The 24,310-nt window shown below is 34.1% G+C and overlaps 1 protein-coding gene across 1 annotated transcript; it reads right to left on the reverse strand.

Annotated features, from left to right (window-relative positions):
* Nucleotides 1-2,502: 2,502 nt before the first annotated feature.
* Nucleotides 2,503-7,548, reverse strand: LOC129000316 (uncharacterized). The gene is made up of 2 exons (XM_054427278.1): nucleotides 7,410-7,548; nucleotides 2,503-6,416 (listed from the first exon to the last, which is right to left on the reverse strand). Exons 1-2 carry the CDS (start codon nucleotides 7,546-7,548, stop codon nucleotides 2,503-2,505), a joined length of 4,053 nt encoding a protein of 1,350 aa, XP_054283253.1.
* Between the last annotated feature and the right edge of the window lie 16,762 nt (nucleotides 7,549-24,310).

The raw sequence follows: 24,310 nt of genomic DNA on the forward strand, positions 1-24,310 counted from the left end.
GAAGTCGAGAACGTAAATCGATCGAGAGCTGCAAAACCATTTCGGTCCGTGGTACGAACGCTATTTTTCACCACACTATACCCTATTACCACTATTCACCACTATAATAATGCACACTAATAGTCAACACAACTACAACTAAGGTTATGTGAAGAAATAATTTGAGGAATCAGCAAAAATAAAAATAAATAGTTGCTAGGCAACGGTAACAATAACACAATTCTATTGCAATGCTATGGATTTTAATTGTGTATTTAAAATGCATTCATGTTTTAAGTAAGTAAGCGGACAGCTGATTTTGCGGCCCCGGCCCGTAAAAACCTGCTCGGTCCCCAAATTACGATGACAGCTGGCATGGCCAGCAAAACGTAACTTTCAGCCACCAATTAACGTATGTAATACAGCCAAAAACATCATAGTGTGGTGAAAAGTAATTTTTCACCACACTATGATGTTTTTGGCTGACTCAAAGATTATGGAATACTCAAGATGTACATAACAGATCGATATAATCAACATTTCTTGTAAATAGGTATCTTATCATTTTTGAAAAGCTGATTTTGTTTTTTAGTGTTTATAACACACATTATTTCAATTTCTTCCCCTTGGTGGTGTTCTATGACTTTCCTATGTTTCCATAGTTTGCAAATCGTCTCTTTCAACGATTACTAAGAAATGCAGCACAGTGTTAATTCAGTTTTCTTTTTAGTATATCAATTTATCCAGGCTCTCTCGTTTTTTCCCATTGTAATAATTACGCCAAATTCAAATAGTAACTATTTCATTTCAACCGAGTAAGTAAATGTTTGTGGCAAACTAACTGTTAAATTAGCAAACTTATTGACTGTCCCATGTTAATCTTATGGAGAAATACGAAACTTTAAAGGGCCCCAGGGCCTCACCCTCTAATTATTTCCCTAAAAAGAAAGTTTCCTGCACAACTTCACGTTACGCTCTTTCCAATGACACCAAGAACATGTAAATCGGTTCGATAGTTTCGGAGGAGTAATTGTCACAAAAAACCTAGCAATTGCAAAGAAGTACAGGAGTTACATATACACAAATGACTTGTTTAAAAACTAATAACAGTCATAATTTCCGATGATTTTAAAAGAGTCAACTAAAAGATTATTAACTAATGGAAATACTCACAATTTACATAACAGTCCTATTCCAGTTTAAAGGGTTAATTTTTAACTATCAAACTGCCCATGGACGGGAAAAGGTAAGCTTACAATTTATGTCAACTTAAAAAGGCTGTCAGCTTTTATAATGTACCATACCTAAGTTATTTGGCCAATTTGTAGACAATAAGGTGTAGGCTACTTTAAACTCTACAGAACAGAGTTAGGCAAAAACTGACAGAGCTCTGAAATGGTGTTATTTATCATATGCATACTCATATGCCAAATCCTTAAAATAAAAATGCAATAATTAATATCATTAAACACAAACCAACATCCAAAACTACACACATTTTTAAAACAACATAGATAATTAACACATTGACTGTTTACAATTAACATATGTTCTTCTTCTCACTTTTAATTTTTGCTTCGCAACGGGAAAAATCTGTTACATAATCATTAAAATAGATTTATAATAAATAATCTATCATAAAGTTTAAGATTAAATAAACCTACTACATAGTTGTTTTATTTTTTTTATCAGCTGTCTAAAATTGTGAAATAGGCATTTGACAGTTCTGGTTGTTTACATTTAAATATCAAAGTAAATGTAAACATTGTGAATTTTCTCATGCTTTCATGGAGACCAATTGGGGGGTAAACTTCGATATGGTGGACTGTATAAAAAATGAGGGATGTGAGATATATTATGTTAAGATCAGTTTTAGAGACACACTGTGAGCACAAAATAATAAACTTTTAAATAGGAAGAAATGTGATTGGTGCCTTCCTTTTTACTAAAGTGATGTCTAGTAGACCGTTGACGTTGACGCACTTGATGTTTGCTGGCCAGCTTTCGCGTACGCGACCGGTAGTTGCACCAAGAACAGTTTGAATACAGTTTTTAACTATTCAGTTCACTTTTTGTTAGGTGTGTCACAAATAAATACATAAGATAAACATACGATAATATATAAGTTCAATTTATATGCCACAAATAGAGTAGGGGAATATTATAATAAAAAACTAGGGAAAATGGCGAGAACATGATGCCGGGTTGAAGAGTACATGGGGAATGGGGGGAATTGCCAGACATCACGTGACAGGGCAAGGGTCAGAACAAAATATGAATGAAGTCTGGATTCACCTAGGTTGCGTAGATGCTTGAATATGGAACATGCCGCCCGCCTTAAACCATACATGGTTCAACAGAGATTCATAAATTGATTCATTGACTCATAAATGGGCACAAGTAATACAATGTAGATATATATACACAATAGATAATGATGACACACCTAATTATAAGATATGATATATATGACAATTATAAATATAAACATGAAATAGGACATTAAATAGAAATATTTTGTGATTAGGGGAGCGGGTACACCTTGGTAGCAGGGCGACAGAAGATTCCTCTCGAAGTCTTGATGGAGACAACTCGAACGATGCCATCTGCTCCAGGTGATGTCTTCACAATGCGACCAAGAGGCCAGAGAAGTGGTGGTGTTTTTGGGTCATGGATAATGACTAAATCGCCTACTTCAAGATTCTTGTTTGGCTTTATCCACTTTTTCCTTTGTTGAAGCTGGTGCAAATACTCTTGGTGCCACCTTCTCCAGAAGCGCTGATGTAGAGCCTGAACTGTTTGCCAATGCTTTAGTCGATTGTCAGGAATATCGGATACATTTACTTCAGGTACTGCGACAAGAGATGTCCCGATGAGAAAATGACCTGGGGTGAGTGCTGTGATGTCAGATGGATCTGCTGATAGAGCTGTTAGTGGACGAGAGTTCAATACTGCTTCCACCTGCGTGACAAGGTTTATCAGCTCCATTAGTGTTAGAATTTGATCTCCAATTACTCTCTTGAGATGGTACTTTGAGCTCTTTATGGCACTCTCCCAAAGGCCTCCTTGGTGAGGCGCGGCTGGTGGTTGGAAATGAAAATTAATTGAATGATCGAGGGCGAAGTTAGTGAGAGCATCTTGAGTATTCCTTTCATCAATGAAATTCTGGAAGGTCTTATTCAGTTGCTTGGAGGCACCGACATAGTTCGTTCCACAATCAGAGTATAGGTGAGCACAAAGTCCACGACGAGAAACAAATCTTTTAAGAGCAGCAATGAATGAGTCCACTGAGAGATCAGTTACAACTTCCAAGTGCACCGCTTTTGTGGTAAAGCAAACAAATAGGCAGAGATATGACTTAAGCTTTTGAGAATTCCTAGTGGTGTGTACTTTCACTTCAAAGTGACCGCTATAATCCATGCCAGTATGATAGAATGGTCTTACAGGCTGTAGTCGAGTTTCGGGTAAGTCTCCCATAAGTGGAGGTTGATTTGTAGGTTTCAACTTAAAACATCTTTGACATTTAAAAATTACAGATCTGATTACACTACGAGCAGATAATATCCATACTTCTTGAGTGAGGATCGATTGCAGCAACTGAGGGCCTGCGTGTAAATATTTGAGATGATAGTGCATGACCAACAGTTTTACAACATTATGAGATTTAGGTAACAGGATTGGGTATTTGGCATCTTGAGTAAGGTTCGAATGTTTCAACCTACCGCCTACTCTTACCAAACCGTTATCGTCAATGTAAGGTGATAACCGAGCCAGTCTTAAGCTGCACTGAGTGCCCTTTTTCAGAGCTGTGATGTCATCCTTGAAAGATGAAATTTGAATGAGTTTGAAGAGATTCATTTTAGCAGAAGAGATCTCTTTATAACTAAGTTGTCCAGCTAGTCGGGCGTTCCCACGAAGATAATGGATGAATCGTAGAACATAAGCAGTGACATTTACAAGTTTTCTAAAGCATGACAATTTTTCAAGTAAATCAAATCTGTCATTTTCTAACTTTTCAACGTTAACTAGGACATTCAAGGGATTTGGTTTGACTTCAAGAGTGTCTTGATCAGTGATTAAACTGAATTCGGGCTTTGGCCAAAGATCTGATGACAAGTATAACCATTCAGGTCCCTTCCACCACAATTGGTGGCTTAAGAGTTGAGATGGGGAGAGTCCTCGGGTTGCACAATCTGCTGGGTTGTCTAGGGACTTGACGTAATGCCATGATTCAGGAGAGATTAATTCTTGTAGTTCTGAGACACGGTTGGCCACATAGACTTTTAAGCGATAGGGGTGAGTGCGTATCCATGTAAGAACAATGGTAGAGTCACACCAAGCATACATCGAGTCAATCTTAATGTGGGACGAAAGAAGATTTGAACAGTATTGCAGGAGCTTTCCAAGTAGGTGAGCACCGCACAGTTCGAGACGAGGCAGAGATACTCTTTTTAGTGGGGCGACTTTAGATTTGGCCATTATCAGATTAATTTTAACATCATTCGATAAGTTGATCACACGGAGGTAGACTACTCCAGCATATCCTTTCTCCGAAGCATCGCTGAAACCATGAAGTTCTGCAAGCTTATGAGTTGAGGTAAAGATGTAACGTGGGATCCTTAGGTTTTGGATCACGGGTAGTTCTTCTAAAAAGGAAATCCATTTTGTCCTTATCTCATCTTGAATTGGATCATCCCATTTTAGACCTGTGGTCCAAAGATATTGAATGAGTGTTTTAGCCCAAAATATTACAGGTGTGAGAAATCCTGGGAGATCATAGAGTTTAGCGATTGTTGAGAGAATCATTCTCTTGGTTAGCAAGTGGCCTACTTCAACATTCTTTACTTTGTATGAGAGCATGTCTGTCTCTGGGGTCCATCTTAAACCCAATACACTGTAGAAGGCCTCACTACCATCAGTCAACTCCACTGGTGATTCTTTGTGTTCGACTGGAATCTGATCCAAGAGTTGGGGTGCATTACTGATCCACTTACGGAGTTCAAAACCGCCTTTAGACAGCAATGTTTTCAGTTCATTTTGAGCTGACATAGCTTTATCGAGATCTTCAGCTCCAGCTATAATATCATCATAGAAGATAGACTTGGTCAAGATATCAGAAGCTTGTGGGTATGGTTGACCTTCGTCCAAAACTAGCTGGTGCAAGGTTTTGATTGCAATAAAAGGGGAACAATTAAGCCCATATGTAACTGTATTGAGTTTGTACGTTTGGAGTGGATCATCTGGACTAGCGCGCCAGTATATCATTTGATAACTTTTGTCCTTATCAGAAACCAAGATCTGACGATACATTTGACGTATGTCACAGGTGAATACAATTTTATGACATCTAAAATACAATAAAACATCACTGATATCATTTTGAAGTTTGGGACCAGGCATGAGAATGTCGTTCAATGATATGCCATTAGTAGTTTTAGCGCTGCCGTCAAAAACAACACGTATTTTTGAATTCGGGGGATTCTCCTTGAAGACACCGTGGTGAGGCAAATAATAGTATTCAGAGGTAGGAGGTTCTTTACAAATAGTCATATGACCTGATTCAATGTAGTCATCCATAAATTCAGAATAGAGCCTTTGTAACTCGGGTTGATTAGAGAATTTCCTTTCCATCGAGCTAAGTCTCAATTGTGCTTTGGTACAAGATTCACCAAGAGGGGAATGATTTGGTTTCTTGGGCAGCTCGATTATGTAACGACCTGAGTCATCACGTCTATGGGTGTTTTCAAAATGTTGTAAACAGAGGGTATCTTCCTCAGTCTGAGCCTTGATCCGTATTGGAGGTTCTTCTAGCGTCCAGAATTTTTGAAGTGAATTATGAAGATCCAAATCATGAGTTGTCAAGAGTGAGATGGGAAATGTGTTTGATGAGTTTCCTGCTACAGAGGCTACAGGAGCGAGGCCCATCACAACAAAACCAAAAATGGTTCCAAGAGCTTGAGGTAAATTGTGTCCTAATCTATGCTGTTCGCCTGTGAGGGTTAGGGCAAATAAGTCTGCACCGATAAGTAAATCTATCTCTCCAGGCTGATCGAAACAGGGATCGGCTAGGATAAAATGTTTCAAAGATTCCTTAACCTGGTGTGAAACTGGTATCTGAGGCAGGGGTGATGTGATACTACTCAAAACCATACAAGGATGGTTTTTAGCCAAAGGATTTCCATTGATCGCAGACATGTTGACATGTACGATACCTCTAGAATTAATAACTGCACCAGAGATTCCTTTTATTTCATCATGGAGTCGAGTACGTGGGGCGTTGATGAGTTGAATAGCTTTCTCTGATATAAGGGTAAGTTGGGCAGCGGAGTCGAGCACAGCACGGAGTACAGTATGTTGACCATGTTGTGAAGAGACATGAACTAAACATGTACCAAGAAGGATTGTGGTTTTAGTTGGATTGAGTTGACTAGACAATCCTACAAAAGCGTTAACGTTTGTAGAAGCAGTAGGATTAATAGTTGTTGTATTCTTTGAAGATGAATTAGGTGTGTAGGTCTTATTTTGAGGAGACAGCTTAGTTTGATAGCTTGACTGTGACTGAAGTGAACTAAGTGTGGGCTCATGCAATAGAGTATGGTGATGTTTGGAGCAAATCTGACACACTTTACTTGAGGGGCAGTTGAAAGTGTTATGAAGATAACCGAGGCAGTTTGTACAAATCCTATTCTTGCGAATAAACTCAGATCTTTCACTCACACTTCTAGCTAGGAAATTTTGACACTTGTATATGTTGTGATCTGCAGCTTGACAAAATCTACAAGAGTTGGTTGTGGCGACAAGAGCAGTTTTTGTATGGTTGGTGAAATGTGGCTTACTTTCACGTGTAAACTTATTAGGCCTAGTTATGTTTGTAGGACACTTTTGGCCAGTGGAATACTTTGAGGTAGATGGTGAACTGAGACAAATACTAGCACCTTCTAAACGCTTGAATTCCATTTCAAGAAAGGTCATTAAATCATTAACAAGAGGGATCTCATTGTTTAAGGCGCGAGAGTCTTCAAAAGATTTTCTAATATCAGCTGGGATCTTCTTTAAAAGTGTTAAGACTAACAGGGTGTTTTCAGTTGTAATGTCATGATTTAAGTTTTTCAAAGCTTGAGTATTTTCCTTATATACAGTGAGAAATGATTGCAAGCTCTTAAGCGAACCACTAGTAATGGGCGACAAATCCAGAATTTTTGTAACGAGCTGAGTGACAATACGTCTCTTGTTTTCATAGCGATCCTTGAGAAGTCGAAGGGCTACCACATAGTTTTCAGGAGTAATATTAAGACTCTTAACCAAGTCTAAGGGCCCACCACTCAGGGCACTAAGCAAATACTGAAACTTATTCACTGGGGAGACAGAATTATTCGCATTGACAGAGGCTTCAAAAATATTATAGAAACTAACCCACTCTTCATAGTTACCACTAAATTTGGGCAACTCAAATTTAGGCAGGCGCAGAGAAGCTGGAGGTGGAGTAGGTGTTACAACAGGTTCAACTGGCAAAAGAACTTTAATGTCACTTATAAGGGCTACATACAAGTCAGAAAGTTCATCATGCATTGAAAATGATTCCTCCTCATCACAATCAGAAGCAGGGTCATCAGTCACAACTCTATTAAATAAAGTTTTAAAGTCAGTAAATAGATCTCTGACCTCCTCATTATAATTGTGTAAACGCTGTATATTAGCAGGAGTCAATTCTTGACCTTCAGTTCGAGGAAGTTGGTTTGACAAATATTTATTTATTTTCTGAAACCTGTTTTTAACAAGTTTTGCTTTTCTTTGTAGGGTAGTGAATCTCATCATGAACAAACAAATTAAATAACACACAACAAGAATAGATGAGTTTTCATAAAATAGCCCAAATTCTTAAATTAATTATGATCTCATAAATCTAGGCCTACTGAAGTGCATAAATCAATTTGCAATTCAACTTCAATAGTAAAGTGAAGTCAATTATCAATTTGTTATTATCACCAATAATCTCTGTTGACAATAATATTTACAATAATGAATAAAGAGAGCATAGCAATAACAATAATTACCAGTTTTCTCCAGTTCAGGACCCTTTTCAATTAGTATTTGATTAAATAAATAATGTCTTCATTTTTCAACAACATAAACAAACTTGCAGGTTATGTTGATATGTTTCAATTCAATATCGGGTTATATTTAAACAAACAGCTGATGTAGATGAACAGAGTTTTGATGAGTTGAGTTTTCAGTTTAATAGCAGACAGGTGATTGGTTCGTCCTCAGTTCCACCGTTTCACTAATCTTGTAGGTTATTGGTTGCCATGTAGCGCAGAGCGATCTGTTGGCGAAGTTGAGAACTACCAACTACCAAGGTGTATCGCAAAGGACAGAACGTTGTTGCAAAATGGCGGACAATGGGATAGAATATTTCAGGGAAATAACTACTAACTTTGCAGTTTTATTTATAAACCCAAATAATAAGGCTGAATTGATTGTGAGACCTTATTATTTAAAAGGATTTTATGGATGAGATGTGAATAAATATTCAATCCTGAAAAATGTTCTAAGCTTGATTTATTTCAAGACAAACTAGGTAGGCCTAACTTGACGTGATTTAGGTGGCAGTGACAAAATTGAACATGAAAATAATTGTCTGGTATGAAACAGGAATGGACATTAAAATTGTTCGTAATAATGTTTCACAAGACAAAATATTACCAGTTAGGGATGTGACACTGATCATAAACATTCATTTGAGAAATAAATTATTGTACTGTATCAATTATATTTTAATTAGCAAATGTAGTCCGGCTCGACAGGACCAGCGAATGGGGGGTAAACTTCGATATGGTGGACTGTATAAAAAATTAGGGATGTGAGATATATTATGTTAAGATCAGTTTTAGAGACACACTGTGAGCACAAAATAATAAACTTTTAAATAGGAAGAAATGTGATTTGGTACCTTCCTTTTTACTGAAGTGATGTCTAGTAGACCGTTGACGTTGACGCACTTGATGTTTGCTGGCCAGCTTTCGCGTACGCGACCGGTAGTTGCACCAAGAACAGTTTGAATACAGTTTTTAACTATTCAGTTCACTTTTTTGTTAGGTGTGTCACAAATAAATACATAAGATAAACATACGATAATATATAAGTTCAATTTATATGCCACAAATAGAGTAGGGGAATATTATAATAAAAAACTAGGGAAAATGGCGAGAACATGATGCCGGGTTGAAGAGTACATGGGGAATGGGGGGAATTGCCAGACATCACGTGACAGGGCAAGGGTCAGAACAAAATATGAATGAAGTCTGGATTCACCTAGGTTGCGTAGATGCTTGAATACGGAACATGAATTAAATAATTAAATATTACTAAATATTATTAAATACTAGCTGTTGAACCCGTGCTTTGCAACGGGAAGATAGAAACAAAATAGAAACATTTTAATCTTTACATTTGTTGCATATAATAGTTACACATCCCCCAAGGCTTTTAGAAACAAAATTCAACTTTTATGGCCTTAATAGAAACGTTTAAGTTATGACTTTTGAATATGGTAAGTAGTGGATACCACCATTTCATCTCCCTTAATAACATATCTTTTTATTTATTATTGACATTTTAAATTTCCATTTTGAAGTTACTGCTAATTATCAAATTTAAATGAAACTCTTTTTTAAATTTCACTCTTTTTTATATTAAATCACAAATCCTTACATCTTCAGTTTCTTCACTCACAATAAATCATTAGCAAAACTAAGTCAGCTGTTATAAACTTTAGAAATATTGCTATGCCTTTTCAATACAGTCTTTTTAAATATTAAAGAAAACTATATCTATAGTTATAGGTACTATAAAAAATGGTAAACAAATAATTTAGCATTAAAGACAGCAGACAAAACTGAAAACTAATATGATTATCAAAGCATCAAGAACTAAACAATTTAACAGCAAATACAGTGTTTCATTGCATCTCTGATTGTACTCTACAAAAATATCAACAAACAACTTAATATACAAACCAGTTCTTTTAATCAGTTCCATCGTCCATTGGCTTTACATTTTCACACTTACCATAAAGTAAACATAGTAAAGATATTTCATTGATTTTAGAAACAAAATAACACTGTGTACTGCTTAGTTTTATGATATTTTCCTTGGTTTAATTTAATCAGTGGTGTGGCAAAACACAAATAATAAATGTATAAAATAAAGTAAATGTGAACTGAAAGCTATGTTAAGATAAAACAAGAGTATTTTGTATTATCATTTGATAATTAATTATAGTTACACATAAACACAACAGATTTTGTACAACAGATTTTAAAAAGCAAAAATCAACGACACATTACAGTTTAGTTATTGATGATATTCTTTAGTTTAATTTATGCATGGTTTAGCAAAACACAACAACTTAATTTACCTAAATGTACATATAAAAAACAATGTGATGTGCAAGTTATGTTAAGTTAATCTAACACATGTTAAGGAGTTCGAATCTATTTAAAGTAGCCTCCAAATTCATATAAAACATCTATACATTGTAATTTTCATTCTGTTTCCATGAAATCATATTAATAACATTATTTTCATAACTTAAGACACTTTAAACAAATCCAAAGCAGAGCCGGAGTTGATACAGCAACGGTTATAGAATATTTTTTTTTATATAATCATTGAAATAGTTTTAGAATAAATAATCCATGATAAAAGGTTAGAATAAACCTACCTCATAGTTATGGAAAATATTATATTTAATTTCTTTGTATCAGCTGTCTGAAATTGTGAAATATGCAGTTTGGCAGTTCTTCTTGTTTACATTTAAATGTCAAAGCAAATGTAAACAAACATTGTTAGTGTTCTCATTGCAGTCATGGAGACCAATCAATATTTACTTTTAAAATCTTCACCTCACAACTTTTAAAGCCAAAGGGGCAAAGCCTACGGTCAGTATCGAAACGTGAATAGTCCTATAATGGTCCTTGGTATGGTAACTATATTTTTGTAAAATTTTAGGCCAGTTTGTTCAGTAGTTTTTGCGCCTATTAGTAATACACATACAGACAGACACCATTAGATTTTTATATAATAGTATTGATTATTAATATTTAATTTCTGACAACAGCTGGAGTTTCAAAACAATGTTTGTTTCCCATGTTAATCTTATGGAGAAATACGAAACTGTAAAGGGCCCCAGGGCCTCACTCTCTAATTATTTCCCTAAAAAGGAAGTTTCCTGCACAACTTCACGTTACGCTCTTTCCAATTACACCAAAAACATGTCAATCGGTTCAGGAGTTTCGGAGGAGTAATTGTCACAAAAATCCTGCTTGCGTATTAAATAAGAAAGAGTGTCTCTGTTGCTCGAAATCGAGCAATTGCTAAGTATTACAGGTGTTATTTTAAAACGAATAACAGTCATATTTTTTATGACTATAAAAGATTCGACTCAAAGATTATGGAATACTCAAGATGTACATAACAGATCGATATAATCAACATTTCTTGTAAATATCTTATCATTTTTCAAAAGCTGATTTTGTTTTTTAGTGTTTATAACACACATTATTTCTATTTCTTCCCCTTGGTGGTGTTCTATGACTTTCCAATGTTTCCATAGTTTGCAAATCGTCTCTTTCAATGATTACTAAGAAATGCAGCACAGTTTTAATTCAGTTTTCTTTTTAGTATATCAATTTATCCAGGCCCTCTCGTTTTTCCCCATTGTAATAATTACGCCAACCCAAATTCAAATAGTAACTATTTCATTTCAACCGAGTAAGTAAATGTTTGTGGCAAACTAACTATTAAATTAGCAAACTTATTGACTGTTTACAATTAACATATGTTCTTCTTTTCACTTTTAATTTCTGACAACAGCTGGAGTTTCATAACAATATTTGTTTCCCATGTTAATCTTATGGAGAAATACGAAACTTTAAAGGGCCCCAGGGCCTCACCCTCTAATTATTTCCCTAAAAAGAAAGTTTCCTGCACAACTTCACGTTACGCTCTTTCCAATGACACCAAAAACATGTAAATCGGTTCAGTAGTTTCGGAGGAGTAATTGTCACAAAAAACCTGCTTGCGTATTAAATAAGTACGAGAGGTCGTCCAGTGGTCGAAACTCGACCAAAAATATGTAATGTAAACTTACTCACTTCTATATTTTCCCCACACTGTAAATAAAACATGTGATTGGAGTTTCTTCCATTTGTTTTGATTTTCTGTTTATATTTCGTTGTTATTTCGTCACCAGCATGGCAACGCATAAGATCCATGTTAATTTTTTCAAATTTTTAAACTCATTTTTTGTGCTTATCTTTGAGCCTATTTAAATTTACAACGGGATTCTGCACACCTACAGGAAAATAGCTTTCTAACGGTATGCGTAGATTTACCCCACGATGCACACGAGCTGAGAAAAAAGGTTTTAAAGAAACATGCTTGCCTATTAATATATAGATAGATAGATAGATATAGATATATAATAGACTGTTATCCTATGTTGGCAATAAGTAAACATCTAACCATGTGTTATTATTAATAATTAGTGTTAAATAAGTCATCAACAACATTACACATTTTGTATCAATCAATTATGTATTGTAAAATAAATCTTTTCAAATTAATCAACCTTTTTCAATTACCAAAGTCAACAAAATACGCGTGCATACACAAGGCCACGACAAGTTATAAATCGAATTATTTGAATTGTTATTTGATCGAATGCACATTGGATTGAACGATCAGGATAATTTAAATGTATAATAATCTTAAACTTAAATTCCATATCCAAGATATAGAAGTATGAAAATAGGTCGAGTGGAAGAGCCAAACTAACTCGAAAAAAGTAAAAATTAATGCCGATGCCCGATGCTTAGTGATGTAAAATACCCGGGTATTTAAAACTCGGGGTAGATACCCTGGGTATTTTCCCGGGTAAATACCCAAAATCCATAAATACCCGGGTATTTTGGGTATTTATGAAATCGATTGAAATTCATTTATATTTACCCCTAAATATGTTATTGTTATCATTACATGATAAATTAGGATAGTCTAAAACACCTTTTACAGCAACTTGAAGCTTTGCTAGTACCTTTTATTTAATGATTTACTGAAGCACTTAAAAAAAATAATACATAAAGTTTCTAAAAAGCATGGGGTTTCGTGTCTTAAATCGAGTAACATCAGTTAAATTTAACTTACTAAAAAATAGTAGCCTATATTAAAAAAGGCTGTGGCTATTTCATTTTTTATCATTTCATAAATTTTTTCAATAAATTAAATTTTTTCATGAATTTTTTAAAATTAAATAACATGAACAAAATTATTTTAATTTATAAATATCCAAATGTTATTAAATTATGATGGTTAAAATTTTTATTGTATTAAATGGCTTGGAAGACTATACAGACCTGATTACTAAGGCCTGATTGACATAGGCAGAATGGCAGAATACTAAAAGTAATTAAACTTTTCTGTGTTACCGCTTGGTTGGAAACAATAATATATTTGGATAAACCTACTAAAAAAATGTATCTCCTGTTTTTTGGTCCAACTTAATATAATTTTGAAAGATTTATTGTGCTATAGATTCAAACGTTTTGTATCACAAGTTTATGAAATTATTTTTTTTATATTGATACCAACAAAAGATCTAGAACAAAAACATCAATAAATCCTGCCATCCTACAGATTGAATTTTAATTATTTCGGGTACACTTCCATATCTGTTGGCACAAACAACCGAATGAAAATATCGATCGATATATCGACTTAAACAATTGAATAATCATTATTACTCATTTGGTTGTTTGTGCCAACAGATATGGAAGTGTACCCTTATTTTCTTAAGTTGTTTATGTTCCCCATAGGTCACTACTAGGTTAAATTTTCCTGTCTTTCTAAATAATAATTATTACTTTAAAAATTATTTTTCTTCACTTTCAATAAAATAAATTCATCTATCTATCATAGAAATTCATAAGTAGAAAAATCATTTAAGTAGTCAGCACCAGTGCAACCATGCAACCAGGGTATTTATGCCGATTATGCTTTATGCTCAGACCTGGGTATTTATGGTGATTATACCCAGAAGTAAAATGCTAGTAGTGACCATATAAAATTTTGTTTAACACATTTTATCATCATTTTACTATCCTTACAGGGTAATAATTGTAAAAAAACATCTCAATCTTCTCTAACTTTAATAAAAATTAAAAATACCCAGTTTTTGGGTATTTACCCGGGCCTGGGGTAAATACCCGGGTAAAAACCCAATTTATATTTACCTACCCACTGGGTATTTACCCGGCCCACATCACTACCGATGCTTAATGTCAAATCTGTGGTGCGTCCACCTTTAGTTTAAGGCCAAAACTATGAAAACCGGTTGGGTAGAAGAGCTAACCCTACGTGGAAAATAAAAACCAATAATTTTAATAGATGGCAATAATTTGTTTACCATCATGCATACATAATCTAATCATACGTAACAGCTGTTAATATTTTAACAGCTTATTGTTATAGTGTTATTTAAATGAATTTTCTTTCGTTAAATGTTGTTGTTAACAATTTGTATTTGTTTTTAAAGTGCATTCCTTATGTTAGGTGTGTTGTTCTAATGTTATGTGCTTAATCTGTACCATTAATATTTGTGAGTTAAGTGGTGTATGGATTTTATAACCATTATTTTACTAAAGGTCGTCGTATTAAAACGCCAACGGGCTCTGTAGCTAGTTTACCATGAAGCGCATAACAGAATGTCCAAAAAATATTTGATGGTACCTTCCGGGACTCGAATCTTAGACCTTCAGGGACTCGAATCTTAGACCTTCAGGGACTCGAATCTTAGACCTTCAGGGAATTAGACCTTCAGGGACTCGAATCTTAGACCTTCCGGGACTCGAATCTTAGACCTTCAGGGAATTAGACCTTCAGGGACTCGAATCTTAGACCTTCCGGGACTCGAATCTTAGACCTTCCGCCACTCGAATCTTAGACCTTCAGGGACTCGAATCTTAGACCTTCAGGGAATTAGACCTTCAGCAACTCTAATTTTATAATTATTTATTTACAAAATATACATTGTGTGCCCAAGGTCTAATCCCGTAAGGTCTAAAACAGTATCAGTGGATGAGTTTTTTGCATTGACTTTACTCTTAGACCTTCCGGGACTTAGACCTTCGACATACTACCAGATTAGACCCTCAGCAACAAGTACAAACTGCAAAATGTGTGTCGAAGGTCTAATTAGACCTTTCGGGACTTAGACCTTCAGCAACACTCCCGACAGATTTAGTTTCATTAATTTGAATCTCCATTTTTATTTAAGTAAGGTTTTAAATAATTTTTACTTTCGGGCCAGTTGCATGATTTGTTATGTTTATGATCCATACAGTTTCTGTCCAAATATTCGTGTCCACAACAAAGGTTTTGACGCTAGTTGCAGTATGACTACCATGTCGAGAAATATCTCATCGTTTTAATTTAATAGTGGGTCGCTCAAGGTACTTATATGTACACAAACACACTGGGACACTCACATTGTTGACGAAAAAGACAAACCAGCACTACCACACTTGCGCTGCGCCACTGCAGCGGTGTGAGCCGTAACTACACGGCAATCCTTGTGGTGGACGCCAGAACATATGATAACCGCAGCGTAATATTCTTAACCAGAGGTCTATATTCTTTTTGTCAATGATATTGTTTAGAAGTTTAAAATGATTATTAACGAGTACATATAGATTTATTTCCTCAAGAGAAAATAACCACTAGCCGTTGCCCGTCGGCTTTGTCCGACATATTTTAGGGGTCTATTAACTGCTATGCTATGAGCCGGTTGAAGTTGTGACTACGAGCTAAAATTACCTTTTAAATTAGTTTTCCGTGAAGTAACATTTATAAGGATGAAATCCATTGAGCCTAATTCGCTTGAACTAAATAAAAATATGGGAGTACTGAAGTATATAAGGGATAAATATTTCATTTGAAAAATTAACTGTCCTTCTACATAGGCTTCAAATATCTCTGGAACGACCTACATAATGTTGTTTTATCAAAATACTCTTTCCGCTATATCTCCTTTTACCTAGAACTATACATTTAAACCTAATTTGTCAATAGTACGGTCAGTTTTCTCATAACTTTATTAAAAAAGTATTATATAGGCTATCTGAAGTAGCACGAAGTAACATAAACACCTTTATTTTGTTACTTTATGTTACAAAAACAGTTTGTATTAGTGTATTGACAGGAGCAAAAATTTAAACAAAAAATTGTTCAGCTGTTACGGTTTTTATCTCTTTCTTGGTCAAAAACGTGTCAAAAACTGTTGTGAAATGGCTGAGTACGCAGGTTTGCTTTAATTTCAACTATTTCACCATGTCTTATTTGTTTAGCGAAAATTATAACCATCAGGTTTGCATAGTGGTAGCACCTTGTACTAAAAATAAAGTTTTAGAGTAGGAAATTTACAATGTTTGTATGAGATTACGGTTTTTATCTGGTAAGTATTTCGGAAATAATAGTATGAGCAATAACTTCAAATACCCCGCCTCAGCAAACCTACAGACTAAGCGAATTTCAACTTGTCGGATTGCGTTTTTACTAAAATGCGTCCATTAATAAGACATATTTATTCCCTATTTAAATAACATTAGATTTAACGAGTGCTTAGGTTTGCTGTTACGGGGAAGGTAAAAAGTGTTTTATGACCATATGCCAATAGTATAGGATGAAATAATTAAATTTGCCAAATTTTATCATTATATATCGGTAAACAAGTAAACTACAACAATTTTCATTTTCTCCATAAGAATGACATTTTACACTATTTTTAAATTTTCTCCGTGACCGTTAGGCAGACAACAGCGCTTCAATATACTAAATTATTTATACGAGGTATTGCAAATTTTTTTGTTTTAGGATAAAAAATGTGAAAACCCCATTTTTACCCCATAAAACGGGGTAGCGGATTTTTATCCCCCTGGAATTTTACCCCCTGGGCAAACGTGACGTCACAAACCAGGGGGTAAAATTCTGGCCGCGAACTTTTGAGTTTCGTGACATCAGCTCGATGGATTAAACGTGGAATTAAACATATATTTTCACGGTTGTGAATTTCTGTATATTCTCAATAGTGTATCGTACATTTCTTTTGCTGTTTCACATGGCATGAGATGGACTTTCACTTTGTTATCAACTGTTCTCAATATTACATGTTTAGCAGTTGCATCTTTTGTCTTCCATTTCTCAATTTTGTCTGCATCACGTCCACATTCAGCCAAAAGTTCTGTTCCATCCACTATGTCCATTAATTTCTTCGCAGTGAATAATATTTTTACCTCAAAATGCCACATAGGAAATGTGCTAGAGTCTTTCAGTTTTTGTATGCACACTATTTCATCACTATTTACTGATGTCATCTTACCCTTATTACTGTTTTATTTTCACATAAATATTTTTAGTTATTGTTACAAGCTTTTACTGGGACTGGGCTCATAACCTTCTGTTATTCTTGTAGTTATACTTTTACTTTTATTACTTTTAATTATAGCTTTTAACATATTTTAAATAAGGACATAGATGAACTTGTAACAAACTTTATTTCTATTCAAACCATTCTTCATTATTGATCTTATTTACATAACACAAAACCAAAAACATATGAGATTAAGCTATTAACTATTTGACAGTTTCTAGGAGGCAGAACATTTTGCCATTACACAAAGTACTATAAGTAATTTCAACAATAAGGAGGGTATTGTAAAAGAGTTGTTCCAATATTATAATAACAAGTTTTTATTGTTTTTTTTAGAATAAAATGCATGCGTTGAAAAAAATTGAGATGATTTCCCAAAATTCACCCAATTTGTCTTCTAAAGTTCCATCACCACCAAATCCTTCTCCCTCACCACCTAGCAGATGTGTTCCCTCAGTCCATACAGAAATAATTTCAGTAGCAGAGGGTGCTGCAGAGATAGCTGTTATGCCTGGGGATGGACATTGTTTATTCTCTGCCCTTTTACATCAACTGGGAACATCTAATCCCAGCCATCCTGACCACTTGGATAAAGTTATGCACTTGCGAATCAAAGTGGCTAACTGTCAAGCTCGAGGAGCCTGATAATGGTAATTTTGTAATATTTTTTGTTATTAATTGTAAGACCTTAAAATGACTATTAAAAACACCTATACTACTGTAGTTAAACAAAATTATGATTGAGAAAAGGATTATATAAATTTCACTCTGAAAACAAACAAAAAATCATCTGAACGATAGTAATTTGTTACCAGAAGCCGTGACAGAAGTTATGATACTACTAAAAGAAGTACTAAACCAGAACTATTTTTGTTATGAAGATAAATTTTATACCCAAACAGATGGCCTTGCAATGGGTTCCCCGTTATCAGGCATACTAGCCGACCTTTATTTAAATCACATCGAAAAATAATACATATTTTCAGATCAAAATAATTTATAAATAAAAAACTTTTAAAACAAAACGTTTTTAAATGCACTAAAAAGTAGAAAATAATTTATAAATATGTGGAGAGTATAAATACTTGTAAGATTTAAAACGAAAAACGTGGGGTGCATGCAATAGATAATTTACAATTACCTTCACGTATTGAACTAATGTATTATTATCAATTGCATGCACCCCACGTTTTTCGTTTTAAATCTTACAAGTATTTATACTCTCCACATATTTATAAATTATTTTCTACTTTTTAGTGCATTTAAAAACGTTTTGTTTTAAAAAGTTTTTTATTTATCAATTATTTTCTACTTTTTAGTTTTTAATGTGTGTGGATGTTAAATCTATTTCATGCATCTATATCAGATTAGGACAGAGGCATGTGGGAAATCTAAGGTTTATTTGAGTTTCTTTTCATATAATGTATTAGATTTAATGTATGGCCTACCTACTAACTATAAATATATCAATCTATTTAATTTATTGTTTACTTTATAGAATACTAAATAAATAACAAATGAGATTATTAACAAACACCTTTATATCTGCAATCAATTGTTTATCTTTATTTTGAAATGTTTGTTTGTATAAAGAATCTCTTGGGAGCAGAACCTGTACCTCTTAACCTCTGCTTTTTGAACTGTCAAATTTAAGTATTTACAGCTGACTTTAATATTTACATTCTTTCAAAATGTAAACATGAAAGATTTGGAAGCCAGTGGGGCGTAGCCCAAGGGAAATATGAAAACTAAATGCTATAATATTGCATTGTCATCCATTTGTGAGCTATGTTTCAAATTTCAAGTCTCTATCTCATCGGGAACTTCGTTTAAAATTGATATAAAAATTTGTAGGAAAGTGAGCTAATAAAAACAAGCCCATGGGGCGTAGCCCAAGGGAAATATGAAAATTAGATGATATAATATTGCATTGTTATCCATTTGTGAGCTATGTTTCAAGTTTCAAGTCTCTAGCTCATCGGGAAGTTAGTATAAAATTGATTGCAAAATTTGTACCGGACAAGAAAGCGAGCTAATAAAAACGTTTTAATAATAAATATAAAGGAAAAATAGTATCTTATTTCAGATACGTTGATGACACTCTAGTAGTGTTCAACGGCAATGCCAGGCAATTAGAACTACTCCAAAACTACTTGAACGGCATCGCACCTAAATTGAAATTCACACTTGAGGTAGAAAAATCAAACAAGATAAACTTTTTAGATTTAACATTAGAAAAAACTGAAGACAAAAAATTATCATACAACATCTATCGCAAACCTACTACTTCAACACAAACGATTCATGCAACTTCCTACCACCCTTACTCACAAAAAATAGCTGCTTACAATAGTATGATTCACAGATTGTTAAATGTCCCTCTAAATACTGAGAATTACAAGATAGAATTGGTAACTATCATGGATACCAAGATGGTTTAATTGATAAACTCATCGGCAACCAGCTCAAACGGAAAAACGAAGCAAAACCCCGTCAACCTGATAAAAAATACGTCTGTGTTGAATTCAATGAAAACATCCAGTACAACCTCAAGAGACATCTAAAACACAACAACATCACCTTATCTTTTAGAACAAGTAACAAAGTAAATAATATCTTAAAGGACAATAGCCATAACAACAAAACCGATAGATCCAGTTCAACAGGAATTTATAAAATAAATTGTGCCGAATGCCCGAGCTTTTACATTGGACAAACGGGTCGAGCATTTAAAACCCGCTATAAAGAACACCGCCCAGACCCGAGAACAGACACACAATAATCAACATTTGCCAAACACCTTATTGACTGTAATCACGATATGAATGACATTAACACCGGTCTGCAAATACTACATTACTGTCAAAAGGGAAATAAAATGGACGTCTTGGAGGAGTTTGAAATATACAAATCAATAAAAAATCTGGATTCCAACAACCATATCCTGAATGACAAACTCCAGTTTATATCTATTAGTCCAGTAAAATAAGACATTTTGGTATGCAAAAGGTCGGGTAGTTCTGATTTTTGGATATGTTGTTAGTATTGGGCCCATAACATAAAATCCAAGTTATCCACCTCGAGATACTGCCGCTCGCCGCGGGGCGCGCCACTTGTTATCGAAATATCAAAACTATGGCAATTCCTATTGTTTTTCACTCAATCTTGCGAACCGTTAAATTTATCGAAACTTTATATTATTACATTAAAGAAGAATAAATTTGTGACAGTTTAAGCCCAACAGCAAGTATGTAGCGTAAATAATGGTCAAAATACAGATTATCAAAATAAATACATTTTCCAAATACGTATAAAAATTATGGGTTTTCAATATTTCCACAATATAGTTGTTTGAAGCAAACACCGTATTGATTCAGAGAGTATGCCAGTTTATTTGCTATTAAATAGAAAATAAATGAAAGTATGAATGAAAATACCCCCACCTCAGCAAACCTGCAGACTAAGCGAATTTCCATTTGCTTGATTTTATTTTTACAAGCGAATTTAAATAACATTAGGTTTAACTGGTACCTAGGTTTGCTGCTATAGGGAGGGTAATATATTATATAAAATAATAATAGTATGATAAGAAACAAATAAATTTACCCATTTTTATAAAAATGTGTCTATAAATAAGGAAAAAACAATAATTAAAAATCTTCGCTATTGTAATAACTTGAGGTTTTTACATTTACATTTTTTAATGTTCTCCGTAACCAATAACTGTAAAAAAAAACATTTTAATGAACTAAATTATTTGTTTTTAAGCTCTACAAAATGGTTTGGAGATACATTGTAAAATTGTATGTTTTCAGGGTCAAAAATACCAAAAACCCGTTCTTAACGAAATACCCCATAAAGCAACCGTTCCCATGGCCTGATCATGCTTCGCGAACTCGTTTTAATAAATGTAGGTTTACATGCCGAAAAAAAGACCTTCAAAATATACCTTCAACGGCAAAACTATTCTTCCCAAAGCTGTCAAATGTTTATACATAAACATTTAAGCTAAGCTTTGGGCACAATACTTTCACATGAAAACAAAATAAAACAGTTTAACATAGTTAACAGTTTATTGAGGCTGAAAGATCAGGAAAAATAAAATCTTCCAATTACAATCACTCTACAGATCTTCCATGCAGCGGGTAATTTTTCAACGCCAAGTGCGCCCATCTATACAGGACATGCTGAATATGAATTGAAATACATGATTGATATTGAAGAACACAAAAAATTCACAAAGATCGGAAATTTCACTACAAGACGTACAGACAAGTTCTGGTGTGGAATTTGGTCTGATACTATTGTTCAAATGGATGAGTAATAATAATTTCGTGCTGTGTAGAGTATACTTCAAAGTTTTACTTTCATACGTTGGCAATAAGTTGCGTACACCTATTTGACCTTGAACATAGTTTTGGTAATAAATTATAATACAAATAATAAAATATTAATGATAAAAATGAGTAAAAATAGCTTGCATGTCTACAGGGCTACAAATGGTTCGCATATTGAGGTGTGATAGTGTTAAAATAACTTTTATTTTATTACCTTTCATTTAATGTATCAGCATAGCCTTCTCTATGGTATCAGTCGTTGAACAGTAGTTTGTATCTAGTACAATAAATAAATAAATTTTCAAACTAGGTGAGTTTTTTGCAGACCCCGGCTCCAAAAAAAATAATATTTTACTTAACTGTATCCAAAAAAGTTATTATCGTCCGTTAGCACGATGATTCCCAAAAATCATCCGATTTAGTGGAATTTCGTACAAACATTACTTTTATTTGTGAATCAAGAGATGAACTATTTATCATTTAATTTGTATTGTAAGTGACTTAGCCTATTATAAATCATTGAATCATGTAAACGTACATTTATTTATTAAAACGAGTTATTAAAAGCATGATCGGCATGATAAGGCCATAGGAACGGTTGCTTTATAGGTATTTTGCCGGTAAGAATATTTTTTTTCATTTTTAACCCTCAAAACATACAATTTTACAATTGTATCAATAAAGAATTTTGTAGAGCTTAAAAACAAATAATTTAGTACATAAAAATGTCTTTTTCAGTTATTGGTTACGGAGAAAATTAAAAAATGTAAATGTAAAAACCTCAAGTTATTACAATAGCGAAGATTTTTAATTATTGTTTTTTCCTTATTTATAGACACATTTTTATAAAATTGGGTAAATTTATTTGTTTCTTATCATACTATTATTATTTAATATACTATATTACCCTCCCTATAGCAGTAAACCTAGGTATCAGTTAAACCTAATGTTATTTAAATAGGTTTGTAAAAATCAAATCAAGCAAATGGAAATTCGCTTAGTCTGCAGGTTTGCTGAGGTGGGGGTATTTTCATTCATACTTTCATTTATTTTCTATTAATAGCAAATAAACTGGCATACTCTCAGAAATCAATACGGTGTTTGCTACAAAAAACTATATTGTGGAAATATTGAAAAAAACCACAATTTTTATTCGTATTTGGAAAATTTATTTATTTTGATGGTCTGTATTTTGACCATTATTTACGCTACATACTTGCTGTTGGGCTTAAACTGTCACAAATTTATTCTTCTTTAATGTAATAATATAAAATTTTCGATAAATTTAACGGTTCGCAAGATTGAGTGAAAAACAATAGGAATTGCCATAGTTTTGATATTTCGATAACAAGTGGCGCGCCCCGCGGCGAGCGGCAGTATCTCGAGGTGGATAACTTGGATTTTATGTTATGGGCCCAATACTAACAACATATCCAAAAATCAGAACTACCCGACCTTTTGCACAGCAAACCCATTTTTTCTGACAGATTTACTGGACTATATAAGTTTAAGTCAAATATAATTTTTAACACACTACTGTAACAAGGAAACAAATCTGATCAGCTGACCAGAGAGAGAGAGAGAGAGAGAACAACTTTATTACAAAATCATCAAGATTTGAAATGGCGTCAACAATTAAACAAATAGATTTCAGTACAATAACAAAGCAATTATTGTACAGTTAAAAGTCATTCAAATCAAAGTCTTTCCAATTTAAAAATTCTTCAACGGTGTAAAAAGGCCGAGAAGACAACCAAGTTTTCAAATGGGGCTTCATTTTTTCAGCTTTGGAGTAATTCTTGAGCTCCTCCGGCAGTGCGTTATAAAGCTTCGCTCCTAGGTATGAGGGTTTTCTTTCAAAAAGTTTTTTGCGGTGATAGGGTAGGTTATAGTTCTTAGCAAACCTTGTGTTGTGTCTATGAACATCGGAATTTTTAGGTAGACCTTTCCTCATTGACAGCAGTACGGTTTCATAAACAAACATCGACACCACTGTCAAGATTTTGCTCTCCGAAAAAAACTCTTCTGCAGCTATCTCTTATTTGTAGTCCATTCATGGTTCGAAGAGCTTCCTTTTGTAGAACTAATACCCTTTCGAGATTGCTGACTGAAGAGCCACCCCAAAGAACAATTCCATATGTCATACTGCTCTCGAATAGCGCATGGTATGCAACCGTCACAGCCTCTGGGGTACCTATTGCTACAATCCTCCTGATAGCAAAGATGGCGCTGTTTAGTCTTTGACAGAGTGAGTCCACATGTTCTCGCCAAGTAAGACCTTCGTCGATCACTACACCAAGATGTGATGTAGAATTGTGCTTTTGAATATTGGGCAACCCCACAATGTCCTCTCTTTGACTTCCAAACATTAGCTGTTTAGTTTTGGCTTCGTTGAAAACAAGGTCATTATTATGACAGTATTCAAGGGCACAGTTTAGGGCTATAAAAGAATTCACTTCCAAACTATCAAGCGATTTATCAGCAGAAAGAATTACGGTGTCATCTGCGT

The sequence above is a fragment of the Macrosteles quadrilineatus genome, unplaced genomic scaffold (assembly GCF_028750875.1).
Source record: "Macrosteles quadrilineatus isolate MER2022 unplaced genomic scaffold, UCM_ALF_1.0 Scaffold_8__2_contigs__length_117827958, whole genome shotgun sequence".
NCBI classification, from domain to species: Eukaryota; Metazoa; Arthropoda; class Insecta; order Hemiptera; family Cicadellidae; genus Macrosteles; species Macrosteles quadrilineatus.